Raw genomic sequence first — 12169 nt, 5'->3', positions numbered from 1 at the left:
CAATCTTCCCCGAGCTTCCCCTGCCCCTCCCTACCAATTGTCGCTCTCGCTTCTTCCAGACAAATCCGGCGTTGCGAGCGCCAACGGGAAACTATCGAAGTCCACAACACAGCTGCACCATCTGTCCACGGACCAGGGCATGCACATCAATGAGGCTAGTCAGCTGGATTATAATCGGATCACGCCGCTGCCGGCGGCGACCAGCAATGCACCCTTCGAGCAGACCTTTCGCATAACCGTGCTCCTGCCCAAGGATCAGCTGTACGTGACCCGACTGGGCGCCCGTGTGCCACTCAGCAAGCTGCTGTCGCTGGTCTGTGACAATAAACAATTGGATGCCGATAAATACGAGTTTCGCAATCCAGGTAAGCCCAGATCCGAAGACTATAAGGATATGCGAGCATTAAGAATCCCATAGTGTTATGTACCAGGAAATTTCTCAGCTTGAGATTCGTTTTTGATAACTTTTTGTGCATCTTTTCGATTATATATCGAACTCTCGAAACTTGAGCAACACTACATGAAATCAAAGCGATAAGTCTTACAATCCAGATGGAGCTTGCTTTCCAATAAAACAATAGGGATCAACAAGAAAGAGGTGTCCGATATATATACAGAATTTCCAACTGTAAAACTAGATTTTCGCTTCTTTATCGAATTATCGAAACTCGATGGACAGTTGATGCTAACAGACCGTTAATACAATGAAAACTAAGAAGCTTTAACAAAGAATGATCCGATATTTATCGAGAATATTCAACCCATGATCATAACTTCTTCTAACCGATACAGCCAAGCTTTTCGATAATTTATCGAAACTCGATAAACTAGTGAGAACAATGAGGAGTTACGTTCAATTAAATAATATATAGAAAAGAATCTAATAGGGTTATAAGCCAAGCGAATTCATGCTTAGGAAAAGTCGATTTATACGATTTATTGGGCTATGTGCCAGGCTTAGGCTTAAACAGAAAGACATTCAAATTCCCTTTATCTGAACCGGTTCAGTTCGACTGCCTTAGCAAGCCTTGCTTGTGGCGAACCTGATTTAGTTTTTAGCTTTAATCTAGTTGCTTGCATTAATTTGTGCTTCTCTCGCCCGCAGTGGATGCTAGTCAGGTGTACAGCTGCGAGTCGACGATCGGCGCGGTGGGCCTGTCGGAGATCCGTTTGTGCCACAAGTCGGAGTCGTACGACAGCTTCAACGCGGACTCGATGCTCAAGTTCCAGCGCACGGCCGCCGCACGCGACTCGCTGAGCAGCAGCTCGGAGTTCAGCAGCAGCCGGCACTCGCACACGCATTCGACGCACTCCAAGCTGCCGGCCAAGACGCCCAGTCCGTACAGCTCGAGCAACTCGCTCAACTCGATGGACTCGACGGGCATGAACTATACGCGCACGCCCGTTGTGGTGCCGCCCAAGGCGCTGGCTCCGCCGCCGCGCAAGAAACGCGTGGCGCCCCGCCCGCCCAGCCAGCTGGTCATTCCGGAGCAGTCCGTCGCCCAGTTCAGTGCGACGCCAACGGAGCCCGCGTATGCGGTCATTGTGAAGCGCCCGCAGCTGTGCATGTCCACGCCCAATTTGGCCAGCACGCCGGAGCTGGACGCGGAAACGGAAAGGGAGCCCTCGCTGGAGCTTGACTGTAACGGGAACAGCGCCAAGACGCCGGATGCCGCCGACAGCGGACACTATGCCACAGTTGAGCTCAAGCCGAATCCAATGCCCACTCTGCCGGAGCCTACGCCGCGCAAGCGTCTGCTGCAGCTGAAGAAGAAGGCGGCGCCAGCACCGCCGCCCGATCTGGCGGCCGCCGGAGCAGCAGCGGCAGCTGCGGACAGCATATCGCTGGCCTCGACAACGGCCTCCATGACAGAAGTGTTGACTCCGCCGCCGGTTCAGCCGCAGCCGGCGCCCAGAATAACCACGCCCATACCCATGGCTATGAACTCGCCTTCGACTCCTCCGAGCCCACAGCTGCCCGAGGAGGCGCCGGCCTTGCCGACCAGCGCGGCGCCACAGCTGCCCGGCAATGGCAATCAGAATGTGTCCAAGGTGCTGCTGAATCGCACGCCCACGCCCACGCCGGAGCCGCGCTCGCTGGGCAGCGCCACGGAGGAGGAGGAGGAGGAGGACAACAACGATGCCGCCTCCAAGCAGGCTGACTCGGGCATAGGCGAGCCGCTGCCCTCGAGCACGCCCTCACCCGAGCCGGAGCCCGAGCAGGAGCCTGAGCCCGAGTCACAGCAGCTGGCCACGCGTAAATGCCAGATCGAGTCTAGCTCGGAGGACGAGGAGGCCATCAAGGTGTACAATTTCAAGACCTCTTGCGAGAGTTCGCTCAAGATCAAGCAGCAGCCCGCAGCGCCCACAACGCTCGCCGAGCTGAGCGTGCTGACGTCTCAGCAGCCGGAGACGGAGGACGAGCTGACCGCCGAGGAGCAGCACTCGCCCCGGGCGAATGGTGCCTCGGCGACGCCCAGCAGCGCCAGCGAGCTAACGTCACTGTCGTCGTGGAACTATGCGGTGCCCATATCGCCGCCGCCGGACTTCTCGGATGGCACACAGGCGCTGACGCGGCCCAGAAGCACGGCCAGCACGCCGCTGGACGAGATTGTCGACGAGCTGTCGACCATCATACAGCAGCAGCGGCTCGACACGCTCATCCGCCAGCCGCCCGACCAGCCACAAATCGAGGCGGCCAAGCCGAATCGCCTGGCCAACTTTAGCATAGCCGCAATTGGAAACGCAACTGGGAAAGGAAATGTAATTGAGAATGGCATGAGCACGGCCAGGAGTAGCTCCAGCAACAGCAGCAACAGCTCGCCCACCATCACGCGCGCTGACTCCTTCCAGGCGTCCTCCGCCTCGCCCAGGCACAGCGGTCTGGGCCTGGGTCTCCGCCTGCGCAGCTCCTCGCAGCTCTCCCTGAACCGAATCGAGCTGAATGGAAGCCTGCAGCAGCAGCGTCGCTCCTCGAGCGAACTGAGCATCGCCGAGTCGCCGTCGCTGCAGAGCCTCGAGCTGATCAAGAATATACTGAGCAATTCGCGCAAGAACAGCCTGGCGGATACCCAGCCGGAGTCGCAGCTGGAGCCGCAGCCGGAGCCGGTGCCGGTGCCGGAGCCGGTGCCGGAGCAGAAGCCACAGCAGCAACAGCAACTGGAACAGTCAGAGAAACCAAAGAGTAGCCCACAAGCAAACACAGTCGTGTCCACAGTCGTGCCCACAGTTGTGCCCACAGTTGTATCTACAGTCGTGTCTACAGTGGCGTCCACAACTGTGTCTACAGTCGTGTCCACAGCTGTGCCCGCTGCCAAGCCCCTGGTCACAGCTGTGTCCACGCCTGCCTCCGCCACAGACTCGACCGACGCCTCGGCCCGCAGCAGTCCAGTTCGGGAGGCAGCCAGAACTGTCATCAGCCCCGAGCCCAAGCCGCTGCCGCCGACATATCGCTACTCCGGACCGCCCAGCATCAACTTTGCCACTTGGAGCGAACGGCCCAAATCGCAGGTGGCCATCAAGAACGAGGGCGATTATATTTATGGCGGCGCCAGGGCAAGTGCAGCGCCGGCCAAGCTGACCATTGAGGTGGCCTCGCCCATACTGCGCATGGGCATTCCGCGCAAGGAATACCATGTGCCCATCACAGTCAAGCCGCTGCGCGATGCCAGCCAGGAGCGAGAGCAGAAGATGGAGACGCAGCTCGAAAGGCAGGAGCAGAAGCAGGAGGAGAAGCAGGAGCAGAAGCAGGAGGAGAAGCAGGGGGAGAAACTCGTGGAGAAGCAGGAGGAGAAACACGTGGAGAAGCAGGAGCCAAGGCAGGAGCTATTCCGCGAGTTTGTAAAGCCCTCGACGCTGCCGCGTCCGGCGAGAAGCAATCGCTACACGCTGCCCGCTGGCGTTCCGGTGGCCGGCGGCGTTTCGACCAACTCGCTGCCGCGACCCAACGCCACGCTGGAGATGGAGAGGGAGAGGGAAAGGGAGAAGGAGAAGGAGAGGGCGTCGCTGCAGACGGAGCCAGCGGCAGCGCCTTTCGGACAGAATACGCTGCGGCGCACGGGCTTCAAGGAGCGCATGCTGGCCAAGGAGCAGCAGGAGAAGGAGCAGGCGCTGCGTGTGCGCGTCTCAGTCAATGGCATGGCCACGCCCACAACAGCAGCAGCAGCAGCGACTTCGCCGCCCGCCACAGCCGCAAAGCCGACGACGACGCCAACGCCAACGATCTTGCGCAGCAGCAAACTGGAGCTGAAGCTGGAAACGGGGGCGACACCGACGCCGACGACTGCGCTGCTGCAAGTGAAGCTGCGACCCACCAGCCAGATGGCCACCACCAGGAGCTCGGCGACGCCCACGCCCACGCCGCCAGCGCCGCCGGCGCCACCAATGCTGGCCAAGGCGCGGCCCGTGCGCAGCGGGAACGCCCTGACGCCGACGACGCCGGATCCGCGCGACCAGCTGCTGGAGGCGATACGCAACTTTAAGCGCGGCGAGCTGAATCGCGCCTGAGCGAAGAAGAAGCAGAAGCGGAAGCGGAAGCGGGAGCGGAATCAGTATAAGGAGCAGAAGGAATGGGAAGAGAACCGAAACGAAATGCACAAAGCGAATGCGCAAATTTTTTCATTGGAAATCTAATTTTTGATTTTGATTTTTATTTTCTTTCTTATTTCGTGTAACATTTTGTTTTGCTTTTATGTTAATTATTATTTTAATTAAACATATTATTATTTTGTGTAAAATGTAAATAATTAACAAGTGCGTATGCAAATTGTTGTTGTACATGAAGTATATATATATACATATATATATATATATCATTTTTTTTTTACATTTTTTTTAGTAACTATTTTGTTGTATGCCAATACACATGCATATATATAAATATATATATACAATATTAATTTTTTTTTTAAACTATTCTTAATATTTGTTATGAACTATGTAATTTAATGGCTCTTTTTTTTTTAAACACACTTTGTTTTAGTTCTAAGGTCACAAGAACCCAAAAAACGAAAACCAACAACAACAACAACAGCAACACACAAAGCGAAAGAAAACAAAAAAAAAAAGAAAGAAACAAGCAAATTTATATATACGTCATATGCCTATATAATATCTTGTATGTCATAGTTAATTATAGTAACCAATTTTCTAACCAATGGGACTGGTCTACTTAGTCGTGTCAAAGCAAAAACAAAAAACAAAAACAACAACTATAACAATTTAATCTTAAACGTAAACAAATATATAAACAACAACTAATAGCACAAAAGCAAAGCGAGCGATTAGCAAACGAATTGAAGCGTTAAAACTATGCTTATAAATTATTAGAAATACCTAAACACACACACACACACAAACACACACGCAAACACATGTATACATATGTATTGTGCGCTGCAATTGATTGCTTGGAGAGCATTTGAGCATATTTTATTGATACATTAATAAATAAATTGCATGAAAATTACAAAAGAAACGTGTGCGCTTTAAGTTCAAATTCAAATTTACGCAATGGCATTGGCAGCACTGCGCGTTATTGGGCAGCACTTGTTGCCTATAGTTTATTTGGAAATTGATTTAGAAAATGTGTGATAAATACCCATAATTCACAATTGCCTTTGATCTTTAAATTAAAACCTATGCACAGACACCGCGCAACGCTATTCTGCCAAGCAAATCGCATGGAAATTACAAAACAAACAAAAAAGAGCGGTTGCTTCTTAAATTTGAATTTAAACAGTGGCATTGGCAGCACTACGCAAGACTTGGCAGCACTGCCAAGTGCGTGCGATGAATATCGATATTAATTAGCAATCGATGAATATCGGAACTAGAAATTTAGTTCAACTATCGCTCCGTTCTGCGCATCTACGTCACAAATTCAGGAAGAAGAAGCAGAATCCTTTGGCGCCAAAGAAAAATTTGAAATTGTCAAATATGACAAAATTAGTTTATTGTTTTTAAATGAAACAAGGCAACAAATGCGCAGGATAATTACTTAAACATCGATTGCAAGTGTTTTGTAACCGACTTCCTGCAAGAATTGTGCAAAATATGTGAATTTGTTAAATTGTGCGTATTTGAAATATGCTCGCACTGTAATTGGCCTTCGAATGTGATCATTTAGAGCCGTAAATGAGCTGACAGTGTCGTTTATTTGGCAAGATATAAAAGATTAACGAAATTTGCGTGGAAATTCAAAAAGCGCGCGCTTAAAAATAATCGGTGACGTCACAATTGACTATCGTATAGAGTGAAATTTATCGATAGGTGCGCAGAGCTCAGGCGATTATTGCACTGTTGCATGGCAGCCGCATCGATGTATCGATAGGCATTGTATAATTCCAAATTGTTGTGCTAAAAATTCAGCTGGTTCCCTTGCTGTCAAAAGCATTCAGGCAAATGGCCCAAATCCTGCTGAGAAACGTGACCAGAGCCGGCAATGTGGCGCTGCTGGCCAAAAGCAACGCAAACAGCCCGCTGACAGCCGCCGTCGCCGGCGCCGTTGGCCAATGTCAGCTGCACACGACGCCGGCATGCTGCGAGATACGGAAACTTTCCAGGCTGCGCGTGGTGGACAACAGCGATCTGGGCAAACGTGCCATGGCCGAGGGACGGCCGCCCCGGTGCATACACGTCTACAACAAACGCGGCGTCGGGCTCATCGGCGACAAGGTGCTGGTGGCCATCAAGGGCCAGATGAAGAAGGGCATCCTGGTGGGCCTCAAGCAGAAGCAACGGCTCAAGCAGCCGCAGTTCGACAGTAACAATCTGGTGCTGATCGACGACAATGGCAGTCCGCTGGGCACACGCATACACGTGCCCATTCCGACGGTGCTGCGGACCATCCTCAAGGAGAAGACGCTGGCGAAGGGCGCCGACTACACCAAGGTGCTGGCCATAGCCAGTCGCTACGTTTAGTACTGACCAATTCATGCGGTTTCTCATGTGTGCGTGCTTTTGAAATAAATACATGATTTTCGTTATAGTTAATATAGTAGTATATTGTTTATAATGTAATTTCTTTCTCTCTTTTCTTTACTTCGATCAGCTAGTTTTAGTAGATGCCTAACGTATGTGTGTGTCTGTGTGTGTGAGTGTCGTTTGTGTGTGTGTGTGTGTGTGTATATATATTTATATGTATGTACATATGTATGCGCGTTTCAATTTTAGTTAGTTTACAATAATATAGTTAATAGTTCATTCTCATTGCAGCGTCTACTTCGTGTTTATACGTTTTAACAGAAATGCACATTAAAGTTGCTCCAGGCTGAGGTCAAAGATACAGGAAACACAGCCGAACAGGCACAGGTGAGAGCGAGAGCGAGAGCGCAACAGCCAGAGTCTCGCGCATCTCGTGCAACTCTCTCTCCCTCTCACTCTCTCGCTGGCCTGCTCGCATTTAAGCTTGACCAAATATATATATATATATATAAAAAAAAAAACAACAATATGCAAGCATTTGTTGCATGCCTCCCCAATCGTTTGGGTAGTAAGTACAGGTACAGCCGCCTTCTTGTCGTCCTCGAGGAGTGGATCGTACTGCTTCTACTGGATGTGGCCCTTAGATGTTGCCAGCGCTGTTGTAGAATTGGAAATTGTTGTAGTTGACCGGCGTCTTGGGGCTGGGGCACATGTAGAGGAAATCATCGTTTTGCAGCTGGGATTGCGTTAGATTTGGCTCGCTGGCGCTGCGATGAATCTTGGGCAATGTGCGCAGCATGTTCTCGAGCATGTTGAGCAGCGGCCGGAAGAGCGGACGCTCCTTGGGATTGTATTTGATGCAGTCCTCGGCCAGGCGTTTCAATGCCTGCGGCGCATCGGAACGCACCTGGGTCATGTCGGGTCGCAGCAGACCGCGTCCGACCATAAACAGTATCTGATCCTTGTTGCTAATGTTCCGATACGGCAGGCACTCGGCCAGCAGCTCGTACATGACTATGCCGAACGCATAGACGTCCGATTGAAATGAATAGGGATTCTGTTCCTGCATGCGTATCACCTCCGGCGCCATCCACAGAATGCTGCCCGTCGGCTGATTGGCCTGCTTCTCGCCGGACCAGCGCGTCTTCGCGGTGGCCAAACCGAAATCCCCAATCTTCACCGACAGATCCTCGTGCAGGAAAATGTTGTTCGTCTTGAGATCCCTGTTGGACGATAAGAGAAATGCAACTAAATAAAACTCCTCTTCTAATTGAATGCAATATTTTTTGGGACATTTTTGTCTCACACATTCGATTACCCTCGTGGAAAATGGGCGGAAACAGCGTGCGGCACACTTTTCGGTAAAAAGCCCATTCACCTGGCGAATAATGGAGGTTCCAAGCTAGTCTCACTCTATTTAAATCTTTAAAGCTGGAAAACTACATTTTTCAAGGCCTTTTGTAAGCTTAAGGAACTTTTAGATGTGATTTTGGGCGGGTGGAAGATTCTTGAAAAACGATTTCACAAAATCGGTTGTTTTTTTATTCGAAAATAAGTGTCTCGTCTCGCAATTTTGGGAAACATTCATTATACAACATTTCACAATTCCATTCCATGGTGAAAAATGGAGGGAAACTGTTTCACACTTTCCACTTGCCCTGGTGGAAAATGAAAAATGGAGGGAAACTGTTTCACCTTCCACGTACACTACACTCGTAGAAAATGGAGGGAAACTGTTTCACACTTTCCACTTACCCTGGTGGAAAATGAAAAATGGAGGGAAACTGTTTAACATTCCCACTTATTCTGGTGGAAATTGGAAAAGAGGGCTCTAGCTAGTATATTTACATCGTTAGACCTAAAAAATGAATTTTGAAACGATTGTAATATTTGGTGAGGTTAGGAAACATCAAGACGTGGTTTCGGAAAGTGAAAAGAAAATTGTTGAAAAACGATTTCGACAACTTTTATATTATTCATTTGATCAGCTTCAAACTCATTGTTAGAAATTGTGATAAAATGTCATTAGGGGCGTGTCCCACACATTTTGGACAAAACCGTTATTCTGGTGAAAAATGGTGGGAAATTGGTTCAAGCTTTCCGGAAAAAACCCAGCACCATGTTTATCTGTTTTAGTATGGGCAATACAATTCATTGTATGTGTGCTTGGCTGAATCCACCGACACGGTCGGAAAATGCGTGAAAAGCACAAATATAATTCAAATTTAGATTTGTTTTTTATGCAACTTGGCTGGGACTTATGTTTGAGAGATCTATGCACACAGCTTGCAGAAAATGCCAGCTGGAGCTGGAGATGCCTCGGGCTCACCTGTGTATTATGTTCTTGGCATGCAGATAGTCCATGCCCTGTGCCACCTGACGGCCAATGTCGATGAGCGTGTTGAGCTTGAACTTCGTCTCGCTGACATGGACGTGCTTGTAAAGGCTGCTGCCCTCGCACCACTGGGTGACAATGGCCAGCGATGGCTTCGATACGCAGCCCATGAACAGCAGGATGTTGCAGTGGCGCGTCTTCTTCAGCATGGCCACTTCATTCTTGAACGCCTGCAGCTGTGCCGGGCTGGGTGTCTTCACCTTGAGCGTCTTCACGGCAACGGGTCCATGCCAATGGGCGCGATAAACAGTTCCGAAAGAGCCCGAACCGATGCGTGGCCCAATCAATATCTCCTCCGCTTGTATATTCTGCAATGTTGTTCTTTTGAATAGGAGCAGGCAACACAGATTGGCAACAGCTTACCCAATTCTCTTCAGAGTTTTTGGCATCCCTCGAGAGCAGATTCTTGTTGCTCTCATCCGCGGAACGGGCGCGCGGTCGATTGTGCTTCAGCGTGCTGGTGGGTGATGACTGCGTCGAGTTCGAGTGATCTGTGCAGGGATGCTGAGAAGAAACATATTGTGAGTAATGTGAAGGAATGATGGGAGAAGGCTTTGCGCGGCGCCCCTTAGGCATTGGATCTGGTCAAGATATCTTGACATGAATACAAACTTCGAATGAAAGCCAGACGGAAGCTATATCGACTGGCCTATGGACACTTCATCAGGCCTGGAGCTGGCGATGGCAATGTCCTGCTCCTAACTTCACACTTACCGGCAATGGGGGCCTGGCCTGCATGATGAGGCTGCGCTGCGTCTCGGTTGTCAGCGGCCGGATGCTGTTGATGCAAACATTGGGCGCGGAATTGGAACGATCGTCCTGGCTGATGCGCGGCGGACGACCCTGTCGATTGACAGTGGGCTTCGAGCTGTTGGTGGTGGTGGTGGTTGTCGTGGTGGTGCTGCTGCCGCTGCTGCTGCATCTGCGGCTGCTCACGTTGAAGCGCACGGCACTGCTGCGTCCGACGGGCAAGCCGACCGAGTTCTCTGGGTACGAGGAGAGCAGACGTTCGTAGTAGCTGTCCACGGAGAAGGGCTGGCACAGCATGGGCACGCGGCCGGCGCAGCGCTGATGGAAGCGAAAGTTGCATTGGCTGCAATAGAAGCCCGAGAACAGGAGGCGGCGACAGCCCTCGCAGAAGACCAGCGAGAAGAAGGTCTTGCGTATGAACTGATGCTTGATGTACGGCCCCAAGGGGAACTTGTCCAGCAGTCGCACATAGATCTCCTCGACGTGCAGCGTGCCAATGTCCGTGTTCCACGGTATGATATGTCGTCCGCTGTGCTGCGTTGTGCTCACCTCGCACATGAACGGCTCCAGCTGGCGCAGGGTCAAAGCCTTCATCAGGGCATCGCAGAGCCGAGTGCCGGCCACCACCTCGACGGAGGTGCGCTGCTGGTTGGGCAAATGGGCGCGCAGCAGCACCTTGGGCTGCCGGGTCAGTGTGCCGCATTGGCTGGCCGTGCCCGAGCCGGGCCCGGAGCCGCTGCCGCTAACCGTAGAGCCAATGCCCGAGCTGGAGACCAGACTGTCGCTCAGCTCGGGCGCAATGCGCGCCAATTGACGCTGTTGCTGTAGGATTTGCGTCTGGTTTTGATAGTGCGGCTGATCGGAGCGATCCCCAATTAGCTGCGACGCTGACTGCAGCGACTGCTGCTGCGCCTCGCTCTGACTACGGCATTCGTCCTCCTGCTGCAGTGCATTCAGCTGCTCCATCAGCTCGTGCTCCTTGGCCTCCAGCTCGTGCAGCTTGGAGGTCAGCTCCTGGTATTCTGTGGGGAATTAAGGGTGGATTCAGTAATTGCCAGAAGGGTGTTGGGTGTTGGGTTTGGTTGAGGGTGCATATGTGTGTACATGTATGTGCATGTGTGCATGTATGTGCATGTGTGCATGTATGTGTGTGTGTGTGTGTGTGTGTGTGTGTGCATGCATGTGTGCGGCCCACCTGTTAAGTACATGGCTGGCGGCTCTTGGAGATTGGCGAACTTTGCATTGAGCGCATCAATGTTCTCTCTGGTCACATGCTTCACCAGCTGCACATTGTGCAGCTCGTCGGCCAACGGATCGTACAGTTCGCCTTCGCTATCCGGGGATGAGTCGCTCGACATGCTGAGGGCCCAGTTATGTCCACGTTAAACTGTTTACCAACTCTTTAACACTAATAACTCCCTAAAGCAGCTGCCTGACCATGACCCTGAACTTTGTTTTTGCTGTTGCTGTTGCTGTTGCTATTTTTGCTTTGCTTCTTCGTTTTTGCTTGGCTTGTGTGCGCTTGCGTTCAGAATTTGTTCGATTGACTCTGGATACCACCCACGTCCGTATACGCTTCCACATCTGGTTGTGCGCGGACAACCAGTACCAGCTGAGAGGCAACGGCTGCTGCTGCCAGCCAGCGGCTGCATTGTTTTACACGACCGACTTTTAATTGATTAAAACGCAGCCCGCTGATGCTATAGATTCTTCTATCACTGCTTCTGCTTCTGCTTCTGCTGTTGCTGTTGCTGCTGCTGCGTTGCGTTGCGTATATTTTAGAGTCGATTAGTTCGGCGCGGAACTAGTTCGATTGCGACAAACCCGAATCAGCTCAGCAGCTCACGCGCATTTATCGATATGTGGGAAGCTAGAAAAGCGCGCAAGTTTTCAATGTGCACAGCTATAGAACGATAATATTTGCAACAGCTCAAGTCACTTTAAAAACCAAGTCAATTTAAAAACTGTAAGCAGCTTAATTTGTAGTTAAAGCCGGTTTATTAAGTATATAAGTCCTACACATGCCAGCCGGCTGGGTGAGCTTATCAAGGCCATGACTTATATTTGCTTATAATATAAGAACCGTATAAGACGAAAATG

At 50.9% G+C, this 12169-nt stretch overlaps 3 protein-coding genes across 3 annotated transcripts in view; 2 read left to right on the top strand and 1 right to left on the bottom strand.

The window, feature by feature from the left end:
* The window catches only part of LOC115766818 (flocculation protein FLO11), a 34046-nt gene extending 29540 nt beyond the window's left edge, over positions 1-4506 (top strand). The window contains exons 3-4 of the mRNA XM_030710854.1: positions 60-365; positions 1106-4506. Coding sequence (XP_030566714.1) covers positions 60-365; positions 1106-4506 — 3707 coding nt within the window. The remainder of the gene's footprint in view (positions 1-59; positions 366-1105) is intronic.
* A 1836-nt stretch (positions 4507-6342) lies between these two features.
* Positions 6343-6997, top strand: LOC115766864 (39S ribosomal protein L14, mitochondrial). Its single transcript, XM_030710923.1, has one exon. The coding sequence runs from the start codon at positions 6403-6405 to the stop codon at positions 6919-6921; it is 519 nt and encodes a 172-aa protein (XP_030566783.1). The 5' UTR covers positions 6343-6402; the 3' UTR covers positions 6922-6997.
* A 551-nt stretch (positions 6998-7548) lies between these two features.
* On the bottom strand, positions 7549-11794 carry LOC115766863 (raf homolog serine/threonine-protein kinase Raf). The gene is made up of 5 exons (XM_030710922.1): positions 11265-11794; positions 10034-11091; positions 9683-9823; positions 9254-9627; positions 7549-8147 (listed from the first exon to the last, which is right to left on the bottom strand). Exons 1-5 carry the CDS (start codon positions 11425-11427, stop codon positions 7565-7567), a joined length of 2319 nt encoding a protein of 772 aa, XP_030566782.1. The 5' UTR covers positions 11428-11794; the 3' UTR covers positions 7549-7564.
* Positions 11795-12169: the final 375 nt, after the last annotated feature.

This window comes from Drosophila novamexicana, unplaced genomic scaffold, assembly GCF_003285875.2.
Source record: "Drosophila novamexicana strain 15010-1031.04,08,12 unplaced genomic scaffold, DnovRS2.1 tig00001270-arrow-arrow-pilon, whole genome shotgun sequence".
In the NCBI taxonomy this organism is placed as follows: Eukaryota; Metazoa; Arthropoda; class Insecta; order Diptera; family Drosophilidae; genus Drosophila; species Drosophila novamexicana.
Note: the sequence above shows the minus strand (reverse complement) of the source record. Positions and strands in the feature narration are given on the sequence as shown.